At 37.9% G+C, this 19,562-nt stretch overlaps 1 protein-coding gene across 19 annotated transcripts in view; it reads right to left on the bottom strand.

Moving 5' to 3' along the window:
• Positions 1 to 19,562, bottom strand: part of MAST2 (microtubule associated serine/threonine kinase 2) — a 203,705-nt gene that overhangs the window by 43,104 nt on the left and 141,039 nt on the right. For 12 of the 19 annotated variants that reach the window (XM_085585688.1, XM_085585684.1, XM_021528673.3 and 9 more), the window contains 4 exons: positions 15,663 to 15,738; positions 13,388 to 13,408; positions 10,807 to 10,885; positions 5,569 to 5,723 (listed from right to left, as the gene is read on the bottom strand). In XM_085585688.1, coding sequence (XP_085441814.1) covers positions 5,569 to 5,723; positions 10,807 to 10,885; positions 13,388 to 13,408; positions 15,663 to 15,738 — 331 coding nt within the window. Of the gene's footprint in view, positions 1 to 4,333; positions 4,400 to 5,568; positions 5,724 to 10,806; positions 10,886 to 13,387; positions 13,409 to 15,662; positions 15,739 to 19,562 lie in introns of all 19 variants that reach the window. The other 7 variants (XM_085585686.1, XM_085585690.1, XM_085585699.1 and 4 more) reach the window with 4 other exon arrangements.

Below are 19,562 nucleotides of genomic sequence, written 5' to 3' on the forward strand. Positions count from 1 at the left end.
TGATTACAAAACAATTTCTGTGCACACCAATTGGCAAGAAAGTGCTTCCTTGGGCATTTACAGTTTTTTCTCTCACCTTTGGAAGCTCATCAATGCCACTTCTTACCAACTAAAACAACAGAGTACCCAAAAATCTCTGGATAAAACTTTGGATCAAGGGGTACATTGTCATCCAAAATAAAATTTGCTCAATATACCAGGTCAAATGAAATGTCTAGCTGAATATAGCAAGACTACAACATAATATACTACACCATAGTTTTTAATGTTGATCCTCAGCTTGGGAAACTAAGGAACTAATTAGCTGGATACCTGACTGACTAACCAAAGGCTGCCTGCCAAGCACTGCTGGGATCTTTACAGCACATCTGGGACACAACCAGGTGAAAAAAGGAACAAGGACTGGGCAGATAACTGAATGCCACCAAGGGAGAACATCAGAAAATTTAGAAATAAGATAAAAGGAGTCTAAGACATTTTAATGGCATGAAATCTTTTCAAATGCAAAAGTTTCACACATCTACCCAGCACCAAAAATTTCACAGGCAGAACCAAACCAGTCTAACATTTCAAGCTTCATAAAAGAACAGATTATTTTCTGCAAAACAGAGGACACATGCTGTGCATGTGCATAACATTTTAAGACTCCTTCCCTTTTCATGGTGCAGATAGGTAGGTCAAAGAAATTATTATTGTCAGTGAGTGTTTCATTTCAGCAGAGCAGACATTAGAAAAATATTATCTGTCCCCTTAAGCTTAACAGTAGAATGAAAAACTACTCTCTCTTTTCCCCTCCTTCACGCTTCCTCCACTTTATGAGACAACGTGGAGGTGGATTTTCAGGGATATTTATCTCCCACAAAGATTTCTGTTGCCTTCAACCTGTCAAAACTCATGTCTCCTTATCTGATGCTTCAAAGTGAAAATAGCTTATAGAGAGCTATTTTGAGGAACAACATTTACACAGTAACTTAAATCTTACAAAATCTAGTTTAAGGGTGACTAAATAAAACCAAGATGTTTATGAATAGGTCATTTTTCTTTCACTGTGATAGCTGTATTTATTAAGAAAAAGCAAAAAAGGTAAAAACACTGTGTTTCCCTCTGCTTTCACTCTGTATGTAAAGGCTTAATTAGGTTGTAGTTACAGGACATGACCAAAGTCAGTTCTCATGGGAAACTCAGACCCATAGGCTTTAATTTTCTGTCATTTCCAGACACACAAAATAAGGAATTTGAAAACTAGAGAGCTAAAGTTGGATAAAGTAGGCACTAAGATAAGCCTTCTGCTGAACGTGAACCTTCCTCTTCTCCCAGGAAATAAATATTTAAATATTTGAGGTAATGTAAGTTACATTAATGCTAGAAGTCAGAAAACTCTCCCAGCAGCAGGGGCTGCAACTTCTGTTTTCCAATGTTTCAGGGGTTTTATGCATGCCAGCAAAGACTGAAACTGCTTTAGAATGAAAGCAGAAAGTTGGAGTAATGAGCAATGCAAAGAACAAATAAGGACACCCAGTTTTTTTCATAACAGAAGACCACAAAAAAGGTGAGTGAACCCAGAAGTTAATAAATACAAAACCAATTGCTTTGAAGAACCTTTTTAAGTCAAGTTCACAGGACACACTGTCTTGAGAGAGGGGAAAAAAGAGACCAACATGATCTGTAATGCAGTTAGAATGTGTTTTCAGAAGGAGCAGATGCCTTGTGCTGTAGAATATAAAATTATCCTTCCCCAAGTCCATGGGGATGTGAATCCCTGTTCCACAGCTTGTGGTGGATGGCACTGTCTGAGAGCAGCGTGAAGGGATGAACCCACCACGATTACTCAAGTGGTTAAAGCTGTCTCTGAAGTGCACTGAGATGAGAGAGCCCCACAGCCTGCAGGATGAAAGATAAAAATGGACTATGTGGGCCACTGGTTTTCACAACATCTATTCCTTCTTGGGCATTTTATCATCAGGGGTCTTTTTTTTTTTTGTATTTTTCAGTTGTTTTGTCTGTATATTCTTAACAGCGGGATCCAGCGTGCTCAAAATCAGGTTGGGGGATTGCATTTAAAAAGCACTACCCAGCAAAGAGATGTAGAAGGATGATCTCATCTATTTAAACTATATAAAAATTCACTGCAACAATCTTCAGCCCTTTAACCTAGACAACATTATCCTGAAATACAAAGAGAGATGAAGAAAAATGGGCAGATTGGTGGGCTGAGTGACTGAACTAAATAGCTCCTGAAAAAGTCTTTATTAGTTAACTCTACTTTTATCTCTGACATTCTCCACACATTCCCACATGTGAACAACTGCTAAAGATGACAAGCAAAGAGAACTGAGAAAAGATGGAAGGCAGCATCTCTTTAACTTAAAAAGAGTAAAGATGCCAAGTTTAGTGCAAGTATTCACAACTTTTCATGTATTTTACCACAGGGAGAAAATATCTTGTTCAGGTAAAGCCCAAGATTGATCTAAACAAAACAAATGTAGCCTGGGGATCTCCTTGTTGGTCAATAACTTGAAAGATTTGAAGGCTGCATTATTAAAAAAATTAAAAAAAAAAAAAAAGAGAACCTTTGAGAGATGATATTTATGAACTACTTCTGCAGGTAATGAAGTCTTTTCTTCTACTGAAGACACACTACAAGCACCAGAACAGGGGGGGTCACATGGAAATATGTTCTTTGAGCACGTGAGTACTGGATCTTTTTGAGACAGATGAGAGAACAGGCTCCTGGATTTTTTAAGCAGCTTTAAAAGGATGTCACACCTTTGCATTCAAGTGCTGGTTCATGTTCCCTCCTTTCCCCTGCATAGGAAGCAGCTGGGAAAGAACCAGTGCCATTTCTTCAGGGCAGAAATTCCGGGCTTTTCAAGTAAGGCACGATTAAATAAAAGATGAGTATCTTCAAGGCACACTGGCAGAACACCTCAAGCAAAGCAGAGGTGCTACCAACCTGTCACTGTACCCTCCATGACTGCACACTTTGTTAGTTTTATCATCCAGTTTGATCATTAAAAGTGCTCTGTATGAATAGAACATTTGCAGCTAGGTACCAGAAAATGATACATTTTTAGCCAAAAAAGTGTGTGTATTTTTCCAAAAGTTACATATAGGCAATATTCTATACCTAGAAGCATAAAAGGATCATCTGACACTTCTAAAAAATATCTTGGATTACAGAGACAAAAAAATAATCTCAGCATTTGACAGTGACATCTCAAAATGCCACTTCCTCTCTCAAAAACAGATGTAAGGCTGCAGTCATATAGGATGGAAAATGAATACACATTAACAATGACACCATCTTTTAAATTATAAAGCCATGGTTGCCAATTAAGGGAAATGTCTGATGCATTTTGTTCATCTGCTTTTCATTAAAGCTGATCAAACAAGGCCACTGAATGAAAAAATGCATTTTTAGGAAATTACTGCTTAATTGAATTTAATGTTGAAAAACAAAAGCTGTTCTCAGCTTTTATTTTTTAAGTGAGTGAAAATAACTTCTCATCAAATGAGGTAACTCTAAAGTGTGGGCAAATAAATAAGCAAGCTTTGTGCAATGAACAATGTCTGGTCTTCATGTATTTGTTTACAAGCACAGGCTGCCCTCTGTTTTTGCCCCTTCAAACACTGCTGCAGTTGGTTGGATTGACCTATCCATTTTCCTTGAAAGTGCAAGGGCCAGCATGAATGCCTAGTAGTGGCAAGGGTGCTTTAGAGTCACACAGCATCACAATACTGGCAATAAGCAAAATGAAAACCAAATGAGGCACAGTGAGTTGAAAAAAATCAAATTACTTCATTCTAAGCTTTGGAATACCAATAAGGCTGGACATTTTCACACTAAAAACCAGTGAGAGAGCCAGAAGAGGAGAAGAAGATTAATCAGTTATATGACACACTGAATTAATCTCATCTCACCACAAATTATAAACCTGCTCCTTGATATCAGTCTGTTTCAAATTGGCTCACAGAGGCAAAATTCTCTGCAACCTGATAACCCATATTAACAAGGAAGAAAACAAAATTGGGCTATTGATGTGATCTTGTATATCATCCTTTCATTAGCAAAAGTGTCTTCTACAGCAGGATTCCAGCTGTGTTAGAGGACAATCACTACTTAGCTGTGTGTCTGCAGGAGCTGCCTCACCTCTAGGGAATTAGTACCACTACAGTTACACTACTCAGCAGGGCTCAGAGTTATCAGGGGCAGCACGAGGACTCAGGGAGGACTACGGCTCAAAGGGACTTAGTACAAAATGTAAAATTAGTCTTTCACTACATGGCACTGAGGAGGTCTCTGGCTAAGTGTGCCACTACCCACAGTACTCACCTGCTCCTGTAGATTACTGTGTAACTACACTTAGCAGATCCATATGCAATTACCATGCAGCCTGCACTGAAGTTCAGAACATACAAATAATTACAAATAATCTTGAAACGTCAGCTCAGCCATGACATGATATTCACCATAGCTTTTGTTACTATCCTGGCCTGTTTCACTTCTTCCTTTTACAAATTCCCACCCAAGTCCTGAGCTGGGCACACTGATTCAGCAATTCCAGCTGGCAGAGTTTTTGAATATTGTCCATTAATTTAAAGGTGATATCCATTTCTAACATCCTCAGACGAATGAAGACTTCAACTCCTTCAACCCTGCTTGTAAAAATCTTTTTTTTCACAAAGTATGTCTAGATTTTCCCTAGACTTTCATGCACTTGGTCCAGAACTGAAGCGATAGCAAAACTTGAAGCTTTTGCCATGATACAAAATGTTTGTGGATTTACTCCATATAACTGTTAGAGATCTGCAGAAAGATTGCCCAGAGAGTTTGTGCAATCTCTGTCCTTGGAGGTATTCAAAGCCATATGGACATGATCCTGGGCAGCCTGCTTGAATAGGGGTTTGCACGGGATAACTCCAGAGATTCTTTCCAACCTCAACCATTCTGTTATTCTGTGAAAGATGAAATTCTAGTTGTTTCTGGTTTTATGTATTGAAAAATCAACTACACAAGGAAATAACCTGGACAGTTATCTTTGAACAACCAGTTATCTGAACTAGAAGTAAAATTATTCAACTATTAATGTAACAGAAATGTTTTCAGCACTATTACAAAATTGTGCTGGGGTGCAACTCCATGCAAGGTTTTGACTTTATCTACTCTGGTTTTCATACCCCTTCAGAAACACTGCCAGAAAAATTATTAGAAGTGGTTATAACCACATCCTTATGATATTGCAGCAAAATTCTGAGAAGAAACTTCACTAAAGGAAATCTACATCCTATGCATTTAGTTTGAGACACTTGCTGATCATGTTTACTCATAGAGTTATTGTGAAAACAAAAAAGCAGAGTATACCAACCACTTTACAATCCAAAAGCTCAGCAATGTGAGAAAAAAAATCCTTTGTGATCAGAAGAGGTGAGCTAAATGTTGATTAAAATAGTTCCAAAAACATGTAACAAAGCAACTACAAATGACTAGTCCTAGATCTGAAAGCACGTATAGAGATGCAATAAATGTGTCCAACATCTCAAAAACTCAACAAGCAATCCAAAGCTCACCTGAGACTGCGAGACCGAGGCCTCAAGGCTGGAGAATGGCGCCCTTCCTCATCCGTGATGCTCTCAGTACTGAAATGCTTTGTCAGGAAATGAAGTTCATCTGCCGTGGGCTGAAAGGGCAGCTGGTGCAGCTTCTCCTGAGATGAGCATGATGACTGAGTACAGAAAAAAATACAGAAAAGAAATGCACTAAACGCATGCATAGGGGTCAGCTAATGAATGGAAGAGGAACTGATTCTGCCAGACACTGCGCACTCCAGTGGAAAAGAAAGCTATTTATCAGACCAGGTGCCTCTTTTTATTGTTCTCATCAGGCTAAGCCAACCCTCACATTCAATGACAGAGCTGGTGAGATTAGGAAAACTCTGGGACAGGGCTAGGGAACCACTGCATCTGATTCTGGAACCAGCACATCTGACCATGCAGATAATTTACTATCAGGAGACAGAAAGGAAGGCATGTGAGTACCAGCACTACTCAGGAAAGGACAAGGAGGTTCCTGGAGTGGTGAGCAACTTTCTTTCCTTTTCCCTCATATTATCTTAGCTCAGGAGCTTCACTGGCATGCAGAATGCTATGGAGCTGTGTAGACCTAAGAGTTTTCTCCTAGTTATTGGCTCCCGCCGTAAATTGCTATTGTAAATGGTCAGGATTTTATTTCTCCTTTACATTACCCATCAGGCTTCTTCTCTAACTAGGGAAACAATAATAAAGTATCTGACTTAAAGATTAACAAGGTTTCTCATTAGTGAATTAAACATCTTACTCCTCTGTAAATAAGTTGATGCATTTATATGACACAGGTCCTGTGACAATAACAGACATGAAGCTGTTTTGATTTGTGACTCTCATAAAACCTGAGATTAAAAGAAATATTTGTGGACATATTTGTAGGAAATGCTAATAACACCAAAGTTAGATATTCCAGGGGAAAAAACTGAAGGTCGACTATCAAATGTATTTTTGGTGTGTGTGATTCTTCAATGCCCCTTTCCATTTTAAATTACATACGGACAAATTAAAAATTCTCTTTACAAGCAAAAGGGAAAATGAAAAAAAAAAAAAAAAAAGGTGCTGAATAATCAAAGTAGCACTGAACAACACCAGTGGGCCTTTTTAAAAACATCACCCTGACCTAAGTTCCACAGCTCCTTATTATCTGATGAAATTAATTATGTACACTGTTCCTGCAGAAAAACTTTTTCTTTTGCTAAAACAACCCTCACTTAGACTGGAAGCACCACATACTAGTAACAGAAGTATTGGTAGGAGGGAGTTATACACGATATAACACATATGACCAAAGTTTTAACTCACCTAGCATGGGAAAGCAAGCAGATCTGTCTCTTGCCATATAGCTAGATCATATGGATTGACATTTTCTGAAGGAAAAAACCCAGTCAACCAACAAACTTGAGATAAACAAGTCACATAGAATGCATCTGTTCAAATGGTGTAGTTATTCCAAGTATTGTAAGAAACAGAAAATAAGGTGATATAAGAATCCATAAACCTAAAGATCCTATTTTAGACAAAAATTTAATTGGCTCCAGATCCACTCTCACTACACTGCACAGAGGCATTTACAGAAAAGAATACCCTTGAAAGCCTTGGGATGTGCACGAACTTCCCAAGTGTGCCTGGAACTGAAAGCCACCACTTCCAATGTTTACTTCCAGGCAGGTCTACGTGGAGGGACCAAGTTGGGAAGTCACTTCCAGCCCAGGGTGCACACACTGATGCTTACCCAGGTGGTGTATCAGTTTACACTGGTCTATTCCACATTGAAGCCAAGACAGAGTATTTGCCCCTTTGTGGGTATTTGCCCCTTTGCCCACAGCTGTTCTGCTGCTCAAACTGTTTATGCCAAATACAGTGACTATTGTCTCCCTTAAATACAGAATTATACAAATCCTGTCTTGATTTTCAGAGATTTCATTGATGTCTTTGTTATGTCTCAAACAATACAAGGAGTAGGAAGAAGAACCTGCATATGGAAAAAACCTCAAAGAAAAAGTTAGGTGGCAGCTGAATCCCATTCATGGTGATTAACACAGATCCTGCAGTGGAGCAGCAAGTACTAAAGACACTTAGAAACCTGCCTTAACAGATACCCAAGTTCTGGTACTGCAAATACGTGTCTGATTCAAAACTAATTAAGGAAGGCTAGCACATAGTTACATGAATTAGAAAGGAAAAAAAATCAAAACCTATAATCTCAAAAAAATAATTAAAAACTTTATGTTCCCCAACAGCAAAATATCTGGGGAAATAGTGCTAGTCAACACATGGACAGCTCAGCAATATCCACCCTCCACTTCCTCTCCCTAAAAGCAATCAGATCACAAAGTTTAGAATTCCAGAGAATAATTAATGAAGGCCCTGAAGATAAAGACCATGGACTTTTCTCTGCCAAGGGCTTCTCTAGCAGTATTAAGGTGTACAACCTTTCAATGAAAAAGCTTGAAAGCAAAGTGAAGCACTTCTGAACTATTGATTTTCAGGTAATCACACCACAGTACTCAATATTTGCAGCAGACTAATACAAATATCCCCCTGGTGTCCTAATTACAGATGCAGAATTAGCCAACTCTTCTCCAGTTTTAAAAAAAATCAATCTATATTACTGCTGCTTGTAAACTAACTCTGCATCTAGAAAATGAAGATAAGTTGTTTAAAAATAATTGTATACTGGCCCATCTAATTGATTATTTTATGTTCACCTAACTTGAAAGGTCTTCTTCAGCTTTTTCAGTGTTGGTCTTCATGATTTGTAAAGAAAAGGGTAAATATGGTTTGGTTTTGATTGGAGTGTCATCCCTCATTTGGAAGCAAAAAAATAAAGCAGAATCTACAGATTCTCACTGACCTCGGACTAGGTAAATGCCTTGGGTTGTTCAGTAGGTTGGCAAAGCAGGTGATCTCTGATCACAGAGATGAGGGTCAGCTCTTGCTCTCATACTAAAACTCAACCAGGAGGACACAGAACAGACTGGGCCTTTCTTGATATTTCATTTCCCACTGGCACACCAGAGCAAAGGTCTACTGGCTTCCTTCATCTTGCTTAATCTTAAGGACTGATTATATGAAATGGAAGCCCAAACTTCTCTTAAATTTGTATCTGCAGCGCTAATTCATTGTGTCCTTTTGACAAGCCCCTTCACTACTTCTTACTTCAGCTTCAAAGTCTACACAGGAATAACACTGCTTATCAACTTTAGAGGTGTTACTCAGATCAATTCAAATTAATTCTAATCTGTGAAATACTGAGATAATAGGATTGGCTTAGAAATGTAATACCAGGTTTAATAGCTCCAACAATTGCATCACTTACTAAACAGCCCATTTCAATGCTTTTCTACTACTGAACCAGCAAAACGACTAGAGATGAGGAACTTAGTCACTTCATAAAAGAAAAATAAAAGTCTTGGAATGACGTATTTCAGCCAATTTCCTGAATGAAGCTGAATTCAGGTATAACTACAACTATCACTTATGCTTCTCATTACACTTCCCTGTTACTTACACTTTGAAAAATTACCATTTGAACTGATGCTTTTTATGTGACATGTCTATCTCAGATTTGTTGGATTGTTTGATTGTTTTTTTTTTCAATGGGAAGACATTAATCAAAATGATCCATTTATTTCTGGGAACATGACAAGAGACAAATATGCTTTATTTCCCATGCCAGAAAGCTGAGAACTTTCTAAAAGTAGCCTTGATATCCCAATTTCAAAGCAAGAATAGATGCTTCCAACAGGTTTTTGGTGTTATTACTTTTTCTCTCTTCATGGCATCCAACTTAAGTCTCGTCAAACTACAAACTACTGTACTTGCTCCATGCTCCCATAGCTTGAAGAAGACTTAGACATGGATTATGCCCATAAAGATTTAACCTAAGACTATAAAGGCCAAAGCAGAGCCCCTTTTTAACAGCTGCTCTCAAGTGCTTGAGTACACAATAATATGTGGCAGCGAAACCAGGAACATCTTTTTCATGTATATTTTTCTGTGCTCCTGCCCACATATCTGTATGCACATTGAAATCAAGTCACTTGCATTTCAAGGAGACAAAAAAGCACCCCAAACTCCAAAAGAAATCAACTGTCTTGAAGTTCAAATGTTAACAAATGGTAGAAATTGTGTGAACTAGAGTTTTCAAGAATGTGTCTAAACAAATAAAATTATAGAGATAAGATTAACATTGCAGAATCAAAATTTAATCATATCAATTTATAATATAAGGAAACTGTTGACCCTAATTTCTTCTTTTTCTATATGGATTGAATTTAACACTCACCCCAAAAAAACCTCATAAATTTGTGTTTGAGAGGCACTAGAAAGTTTATGTATGAACTTAGTTCACAAGGAAAACAATTATAAGATTTGCATAAGGTGTAGTAATGAGCCCTAATTAATGAAGGTGTTACAATTATTAGGAGCATACTCTAAATCATTAATACAAAACCAAATTATCAGTATTATGGAAAGAGGCAGTGATTTGCTACCACACAGTTGAAGACACCATAAGACACATACAAAAGCATTTTACTTTAAGTCTGTATTTATAGTTCTAATGTTTCTATGTTTGTATTTGCAAGGTTCTAATGTGGACCACAGTGCTTAGCTGACTTAAACTAAAGAGTAAGATTAATTTTAGGAAGCATGTCAGAGTTACAAGGGTTAATGTGGTGCTGCCAGCTTGGTGGTATTGCTGACAGAACTCAAGCAAACTGCAGCCAGCCTTTCTAATGATGGGTGTAAGAACTGGAAAGCTTCATGAGGAGGTTCAAATTATCGGAGTTCAATAACAGATGTGGCTTATCAATTTTTCTTTCTGCTAGCCTAGTAGCAGAGGCTTTCAGACTAAGTACTTGAAAGCTGACAAGAATTTCCTTTCCCAGTTACAAAAAGCTGAGAGCTGGAAGGTGTTTCTGCACTATCTCTGAGTCCTGCCACTTTGAGACTTTGTGCCTCTCAAATGATCACTTGAGCCAAGTGCTGCACTGGGATTTCACCAGTGCTGAAGGCAAAGTGCAAGATGATAGGTGCTGGGAAATGGAGGAAAAAAGCAGCAGAACCAATAATCAAAATAATTTTTAAAACAATTAGTATATTAAATAATGTTAGCAAAACAATGAAGAAAGATCCAGTATTTTAGTAGAGACTCAGAAGCTGATTTGTTAGGGTGTGTTTGTACAAACTGAATTGCTTGGAAAAGTCTGTGTCACTTACTGAAACTGTTGAACTGGGAGTGTTTGTTCCATATCCAGATGAAGGAAGGGAGGCCAAGGACCAGCGGCGTCCGTCCGTCCTGGGGAAAGACGTGAGGGAAATCACAGTCAGGAACATAGTGTGACTAATTCTTGAGAGAAATAAGTTTCTCCTCTGTATCTCCTAACCTCACACTTTTAATAATGTCTTGAGTTATTCAGATAAATCAGGTATCCTATTTACAATCACACTTGTGGAAAAGCAATTGGAATAAGTTTTAAAACTAGGTGACCTCGGAAAAGCTAAAGCAAAGGGGCACCAGAATCCTGCATTAAGTAGATGCTTTGTTCTTGTACAAAACTTGGAGTTCTTAAAACAGACAAATAAAAACAGCTCCTTGCAAACTTCTTTGAAAGACACTCATGCTTATCATACTTATGCAGCTCATTGTCTTCCAAATGAAGATTCAGATTGAGGACAAAAAAAATCACATCAGATCAAAAATCAACTGAAAGCAGATTAATTTGTCTACCTATTCAGAGGGCATTCTGCCCAGCACATTGCCTGGCATGGCTGGAAAATTAAACCCAGCAGATAGGACCAGAGCCAAGGGGCCCACTCCAAATACATAAGTAAATCACAGAAATCTCACCTAGGGCCCTTTCTCCTCCAATCAGAATAACATTAGCAGTTATTTTCCTATTGTAGCCAAATAATCATGTTCCTCAGGGAAAACATCCAAAACATTGTGGAGATACTGCAGAAAGATCTTGTTTTGCCAGTGTCAAAACTGAGGAATTGAAGAACTACGCAAAAGCTTTAAGGACAATCAGTATTGCCTTCCCTAAAATCCTCTTCCCCAAACCCAGTCTCAGTGAGGATGGAAACTGAACTGCATTCAGCTCAATCTCACAGCACTTTTTCTGTCTCTGATCTATTTTCCCACATTTTGTGTCCTTAAAATGGACAACCATGTCCTATGGCACAGTGGGATGGATGTTAAAAGTCTCTTCCTCACATAGTTTCCTTTGGGTTTTTTCTTGCAGCAGATTATCAGTAACTGGTCATAACACGAAGCTGAATTAGAACAGCTCTAACTCACTTTGGAGCTATATGGGGGGTTTTGGTACACACAGATATAGTGCATTTATGCAAGTGCATTATAATATAGGATATTTGGTACAGGTCTGAAATAGTGCTTATAAAAACCTCAACTCTTATCTTCACAGCAATATTTCTTATCCCACTATCCATACCCATGAAGGCTTGTCTCCAGATAAAGGTTCAGTGCCCACCAAGACAAAAACTCCTGTTTACAGTTTTTCCAGCTCTAGTTCCTTTTTTTTTCAGGCACTGATACACACTACTCCTTGCCATCTATCTTAGAATGAGAGGGAAATAAACTCACTGTTCCACATCACTGGAAGAATGTTATGTCAATAGAGTTTTAAAAAGACTCATGCTTCATGCATTAAAAAAATAATAAGTCTGTAATACAGATTTTTATTGCATGCCTACTTTTCAGCTAAACCCCATTTAGCCACAGGTGATGTTTTCTCTGGCAAGACAATTAAATGTAAAAGAACAATCTCAAAATAATTTCAAGTTAAATGGAATTCCTATCTTAACTCTGAAAAACAACAACTATCTGCATTACAAAGTTGTTGCATGCTGTGGTAAGGGATTGAACACCAAACTTCAATAATCTCCATTGAGTTTCTTGTAACATACAGGGGCTCTGGGGAAACATTTAGGTCAATGATTCCATCTCACTTTGGATCCTCAGTCCCAGAGCAAAACATTCTATTGCTTACTGCACAAGTTACTAATTTCTTGCAAAAGAAAAGCTTGATTTTTTTTTTTTACTGAATTACCTAAATGGTGTATTGAAATAGCTTTAAAATTTTCCTTTTGACCAAGTTAAAAGGAAGTATTTTCTCAATTAGAAAATTCCAGACAGCCCTTCATGCTTAGGCTGTTTTCTGCTGATGCAATCCAGGCAAGCAATGTGCTAAAGAGTCAGGACAAACATATCAGCTCTACTGTAGCAGAAAGAAGTGGGACAAGAGTGAAAATCTTCCAAATCAAGGAAGGGGAAAACACCTTTAAAGCAAAGTTCTCCTAAATTTATGCAAAGCATTTCAAAGTACTTCAGTGTTTTGTTAATAAACATTATTTTAGAGAGACAACATGCAATATTACTTCAGGATAAGACACTTAGAATGACACCTTTAGGTTTTTCTATTTATTACAGATGCTTTGCTAGCCCAACAAAGACATGCAAACAACAAATTTTGCCTTTAAAATGATATTTTAATTAGTCAATTATGGAGGTGATTTTATGACAACTAAATGCTATCTCCTGAAGAAGCAAATCAATTTCAAACAAGGAGTTAGAAAAACAACACATCTTCTCCAGAGCACTACCTGTTTATCATTTGAAGCCAAAATGTAAAGATTTTCTGTTTCTATTACAAACACTAAAAGCTGAATGCCTAAATGGGGTTGTTACAGCATGAAATTGTTAGGGACACGTGCTCAGCTGCACAGAAGCACAGTTCACACACACACACACAAACAGCAGCAATGGGATACACATTACCTGTCTGCTCTGTGTCCATGGCTGTGTGGAAAAAATTGTACAATAATCATGAGAGAGGGAGAAGGAAATGATGCACATGATTTCTGAAAAAAAAACCTTCATCTTCTGTTACTGGTATTCCTCCAACACCAGTTTTAGTGAGCATGAGCAGAATTAACCATACATTCAAACAGGAGGATTCCTGCCCATGTTGTGGCTGACACAACCACTGAAAGGGTATCTAACAAGGGATTTATGGTTAATCACAAGTCAGACTAAGGACAATCTTGCAGAAAATAGTAGTGGCTTTGCAATAACACAAGTTTTCCAAACAAGTTTCCTATTCCATCTCAAGAAAGAATTCATCACAGGACTATAAAGAATGCAATGCCAATGAAAAGGGTACTGTGAAATACCCATTTCTGGATATTTACAAGTGGCTCCACACTTGTAATTCCTTAATTCCATCATACAGAAGTTATTCTGATACCACTATGGTGAAATCTAGTATGTATCTGTTGTTACTGCTGGCACAACTATTCAGGCTGTAATGCAAGCAGAAAATAGAAACAGGTTTCTAAAACAAGCAGTGCTTAAGTGTTCTTTTTCCTGGCAAGAAAAGTATAGAGAGGAACATGCATACTATAAAACACTGTACTCAACAGGACAGGCTTAACCTTTATTCACCTATTTCTTTAAAAATTAGATTTAAAAAGCAGAAAAGTATGAAAGGGCACTCTTCAGAGACTCAGAAAACCATATTGAAGGATCAAGTTGAAACATGATGTTGAAAAATTACATTAAGTTTTGACAATAACTGCTGTTTCTGCTGCAACTTTTCTGCTGTTTTCCAGAATCTAGAACTCTATGAGATACTTCAGATACTGTGAAAACTGGTAGAAGTTCTGTTGATTTCAACAGAGCTTATTGAATACACCAGATCAGCCTTTAAAAACAAATGTGGATGAGTCCCTTTGAATTGTTTAAGCAGCAGGTAAAGTACTAATTTTCTCTCTGAGGCAACAGGAAAATACATATCCAGTCTCTTACATTTCATGTGCTATTAAAAAGCATTTTCTTACCAGAAGACCAGAATCTGCTTCAAAAAGAATTCAAGGACACCAGGTCTTCTAACAAATCACCTCAATGGAGAAATGCTCCAGGATTTTCCTACCATTCAGATAAAGAGTGTACCTTATTCTATCAAATCCTAACCTTTATTCTTCTTTGAAGTTTTGAGACTTACCATTTTTTCTAATCCTCAAGCTAAATCTGTCTTTCTCAGAAAACTTACTTCCTCTCAGGATGATCACACATTTCCTATTCTCAGATCATTTTAACACAAACTGTTTTTTTTAAGCTAAGGCATAGTTTAACAAATCCAAAATACCTTCCTCATATTTTAATCTAATAACCCACCTCCTATGCACAAGCACTGCTTGGGAGTTCTCCAATTTCCCTATTCTTTCTTTCTCACAGAATTTAACTTTCTGTATAATTTTCAATTTCTGCCTATCTGCTGGGATTCAACATTCAAATCACCATTTTCCTGCTTTTCCCAGCTGTCTCTATTCTTTCATTCCTGTTCCTTACACTAAATCCACCACTGTGGTATCAGATTTCTTCCCAGCAGTTTGACACACCACATGACCAGCACCTGTCCAGCACTTGCTGCAGGACAGATGCCAGCTCCACACTGGGGTCGCTCAGTGCTGCTCTTGTAGAGTTTCTCACAGACCTGCAATTTCAATTACCAGCTATTCTCCTCATTGAGCAGTAATGTTCTCTTGACATCAATACCCACAAAAGCAGAGGAAACTCACAAGTCACTACTAGGGAATGAAGACGCAGGGTTGTGCACACCTAATTTAAGGTATTTTTCTACCTTCGTGCAGACACAGCGAAGAAGATCAGTACATTTTCAATACACCTCAGTGAGAGCAACATCTAGGACTACAACTAAGTTACAATTACTTTAATCATGACTGGCTTTAATGTCACTTTGACTAAATTATGTGTCATATCACATGCCCTACATGTCATTCTTCTGGGAGAACATTGCCTCTTGCCTAGGCAGCATTAACTGTTCATTTACTTTATCTTTTTCTAGGTCTGAAAAGCACCCAATACATTCTGGTACTGACAAGATGTAAGCCATAAGGAGTAAAATAAAATATAATTGGAAGCATCAAAGAAAGTAAAACACAATCCAAAATGTTCTAACCTATAGTCCATTTGTAAATAAAATGCACAAACTATTTGCTTGCCAGTCTAAAGAGAACAGATCTTGCCTTACCTTCGGGCAGGAACAAAGGAAAAATGAGCAGGTGCATTTGGAGAGAAGTTCCTGGGACTGTCCAAGGGGCTGCTACCTGTTTAAGAAAGCAAAAATTAACAGTTCAAAACCATTTTGTTCACATTTGAAACAAATGGGCTGTTTTCAGTGTTCTGAAAGACTTTGAACTGCACATTGCAGTAAATAACAAATAATTGGAAACATGAAGCTTTGAGTCTTCGAGTTGAGCATTAATTTGCTATAGAAATGTTCTGACATAGATGTACCAGTATTTTTCCTCCTTTTTAAATAATTTAAAGGGTATATTTCATTTCCTACTTTCAGGAATGAAATGTACTACCCATAAACAATAGAGTCCTTTAATATTTTGCAGTGATTTCTATCTACAAGCTTTTCCTAACACTTGTCGATGAAAAACCTGAGTTAGAAGCGCCACATGACAGTTTCAGGAAAAATAAACAGTAAGAAAACATTTCTTCCCAAAGCATGCTAAGGTTGAATGCAAAATCCACTGAGGAAAAATAACCTGCACATAATAAAAGGACTATCCATATGGAAGATGATTGGTCTAAAACCTATCAGCAGTCACGCTCATTACCAGTTTTCTGAAATAGAACTTTACCATGAAAATGAAAGTACCAGAGAAACTATGCAGAAAAGAAGAAAAAACAGTTAATTTTTGGTGTGGTTTTTTTTTTAATCTGGGCTTTGTCATATGGTGTATAATCATGGTGAGTGGTTTATTGCAATGTATTTTATTTCAAAGTAAAAAGCAACCATCATGCTCTGAAAGCCAGGATCATTTACAAACTAACTACAGAAATATTTCAAAGACATGGATGAATCAGTGAGGGTGTATTCTATTGGGCATGAAGTTGTTTGCTCTGAAAGAGAAACTGTCCATAGTAAATGTGTCAACAGCAATTTCTTTGTGCAAAGACAAAAATATAGCACTAAAATAAGACCAAGAAAATGAAATAGATTCCGGAAAAGCAATACACTGCAAGGTGCATCAGAAGTGGTTTTAAATTTAGATCCCATATAAAATAGGATTTTATTTTAAAAGCCACATTGAAAAGTCAAACCTCAAGTATGAGCCATCTGCAAAGGACTTGTCTCTGTTTCAGAAGCTCAAGTTGCCCAGCTTGCCCCTCAGGGCAGCAGTGATTTTTTGGTCCCATCCAGCAACCTACTGAAGTTTATAATTAAGTTATCATTACGTCACATTAATTTCAATCCAACTTATCCACACACCTTTGCTTTTCCACTGAGCAGGAGCAGAATATAAGCATGGTGCTCAGCTGAAGGCAACGTTCCCTCCCACTTCAGCCTTACAAATGGGTCACAGAAGTCTGCAGCAGCATCTCTGCACAACTTCTGTGAGCAAGGTGTGCACACCTGGCAGGTGTGTTGGGGCAGGAGGGAGCAGGAGAGGGGGAACAGGCTGACACCTCCTGGGGCATGAGGATGGCCCCAGTGCAGCACAGGCCAGCAAACTCCATTTGGTCTTTAAGTCTATGAGGGGAAAAAAAGCAGCTGGTTGAGATTAAGCCAGCCCCAGGCTGATGTAACGTGTCATGGGGTGATGAGAGAACGGGAGAGGTAAGTGAATTCCAGACCACTCCACAATCTGCTTCATCAAGAGCAAACTAAATTCAATTCAAAGAGTTTGAGCAACAGGTTTGTTTTCCTTTGCCTTGTTTTTTTTTCTTCATATTGTTACTTAAGACTAACAATGAGTTCACAGTTGAATACAACACAATTCAAGTCTTCATCCAAAAGTGGATACTGTTTAACCCATTCCCAGTATATCCCCACTGCAGAGGGGAGAGAGTGATCAGAAACCTATACCTAAATAACTTCTGGTGTTTCATTTATTAAGCTTGTACTCATTTTAATTCTTATGGTCACAATGGAAAACCAGAACCATTTTGCTACTTTTGAGCCACAAGAAGATGGAGAGGTCTGACAGTCTCAGTCTAGGAGGCACTGCAAGCTTCCAAGGAGACTGAGAAGTCAAAGTGAAGAACTGAGTCATGCATGACAATTCACATCCTGGCAACAGGGTCACCAATCACTTGGTAGCAGAAAGCTGAAGGAACATTTTAGGATGCAGCAGGAGTGAGGCCTTTCCATGGTTATGCAGATGATCTAACAAAGCCAGCTTTGCTGGAAACCTTGGTCTTTGCCTTCTCATTTTTCAAGCTTTACTGGCAATGAACACTACTGTGTCAAGATGATAGTTTTGATCAAAAACCTCATTGCCTAATGTTGTTATAAACAAGCAATGAACTGTCATTGCCTTTTTATATCTTCATCAATCTTTGAACTTTCTGGGCTATGATCAAAATGGAATTTCAGAATAACTGAGCAAATTGGGTAATGACAGTTTTTAAATTTTGAAATTAAGTGTGTGGGTGTTCAAACTCTTCTGAGCCTGCACTGTGTGGTACAGAGATACTACTAATTTTTAAGCAACTACTTTTTCAGATGTATATGGCATATTTCCTTTCAGACACTGGAATTTTAATGAGATCCCCTGTGATTTGCTTCTAGTTTTAAAATGAAAAGCAATTAGTTTTTCTACTCAATTCAAGTCTGGGTGAAGCTTTTAAAACAACAACAGGGAGACGGGGAATTTCTACTTTCCCTAAAATTTCCCAGTATTACTGCATCTGCTGTAGATGAAGGTATTTTAATAAGAGAAGCCTGAGTGCAGTGGTCTCATTCACCAAGGCTGATCGAAACCCTATTTATTCTGTAGCAAAGGTAGATTCCCCTGTTGCTCCAGGGTTATAGTTGGCTACTACTGAACCTGAAATGCCTCTGTCTCAAGGGAGGCTGTTACACAGAATGATTGCCCATTAGGTAAATCAACACAGCAACACCAATGCCAATAATTCAGGCAGGAACCTTTACATCTTCCGGACACAGGAAGAAGGACACAGCCAAAGCAGTTGTAAATCCACTACCTTCAAAATATGAAACCAGACCTTACAGGCAATGACAGTCTCAGCTATCCCCTACAAACATGAATGACACTCATCAGATAGGTTATGACACCAAAAATTCACAACAGATCCATGCTGCAAAATCTGCTTCTGAGAGCCATAAAAATTAATAATAAACAAAAAAGGCTAATTTTTTTTTTCTATGCAGAATATTCAAATTACTTGCTGAATATTAAAGCAAGCAGCTAAAGATAATGTGCATGCTACAGACTTAGACACCTTCCAACACATACAAATTTCAAAATTATCACCATATTTAAAGCACTCTGTGTGTACCAGCAGTCTCATAAACAATGAATGCCATGGTGCTCTCACACCACCCAAGGATCTCAGCATGATGTGATGATGAACCTGAGCTTTGATAACCAGGGCAGGATCTAGTGGGATGTTACACACTCTGCACACTCTAAAAATAATAAATAAATAGGCACCTCAGCAATAGCCATTTTTCTGCCAGAAGGTGGAACTGAACTAGCAGTGTAATAGCAGAATCATTGAATTCAGTAGCACAGTGCTGCTGTGAGCAGCCCCCTCCGTGTGCCATTACAGATTTGAGCAGGGCAAAGGTCCCAGCAGTGACAAGTGTCCCCACTGGAAGCCAGAGAACAACCTGACTAGTTACAGCTGTGGAAAGTAAATTTTAAAATAGCCTGAGTTTCAATTTCCCAGCTGTTATTACCTATTTCTTTACTACTAAATTACAATGTAACTTATTCTATTTTAAGCTTTTTGATTTAAAATATAATCTGATGCTAATTTAGTTATGAACCTTATGGTGTAAACTCTTTGCAATTTTCAGATTTTAAAAAATGGATTCAAAGAAATAGAAAAAAAAATAAGGAATACACATGTGCACCTCTTTACTTCCCCCTCTCATTTCAAAACAAAA

The sequence above is a fragment of the Lonchura striata genome, chromosome 8 (genome assembly GCF_050655825.1).
Source record: "Lonchura striata isolate lonStrDom1 chromosome 8, ASM5065582v1, whole genome shotgun sequence".
Lineage (NCBI taxonomy): Eukaryota > Metazoa > Chordata > Aves > Passeriformes > Estrildidae > Lonchura > Lonchura striata.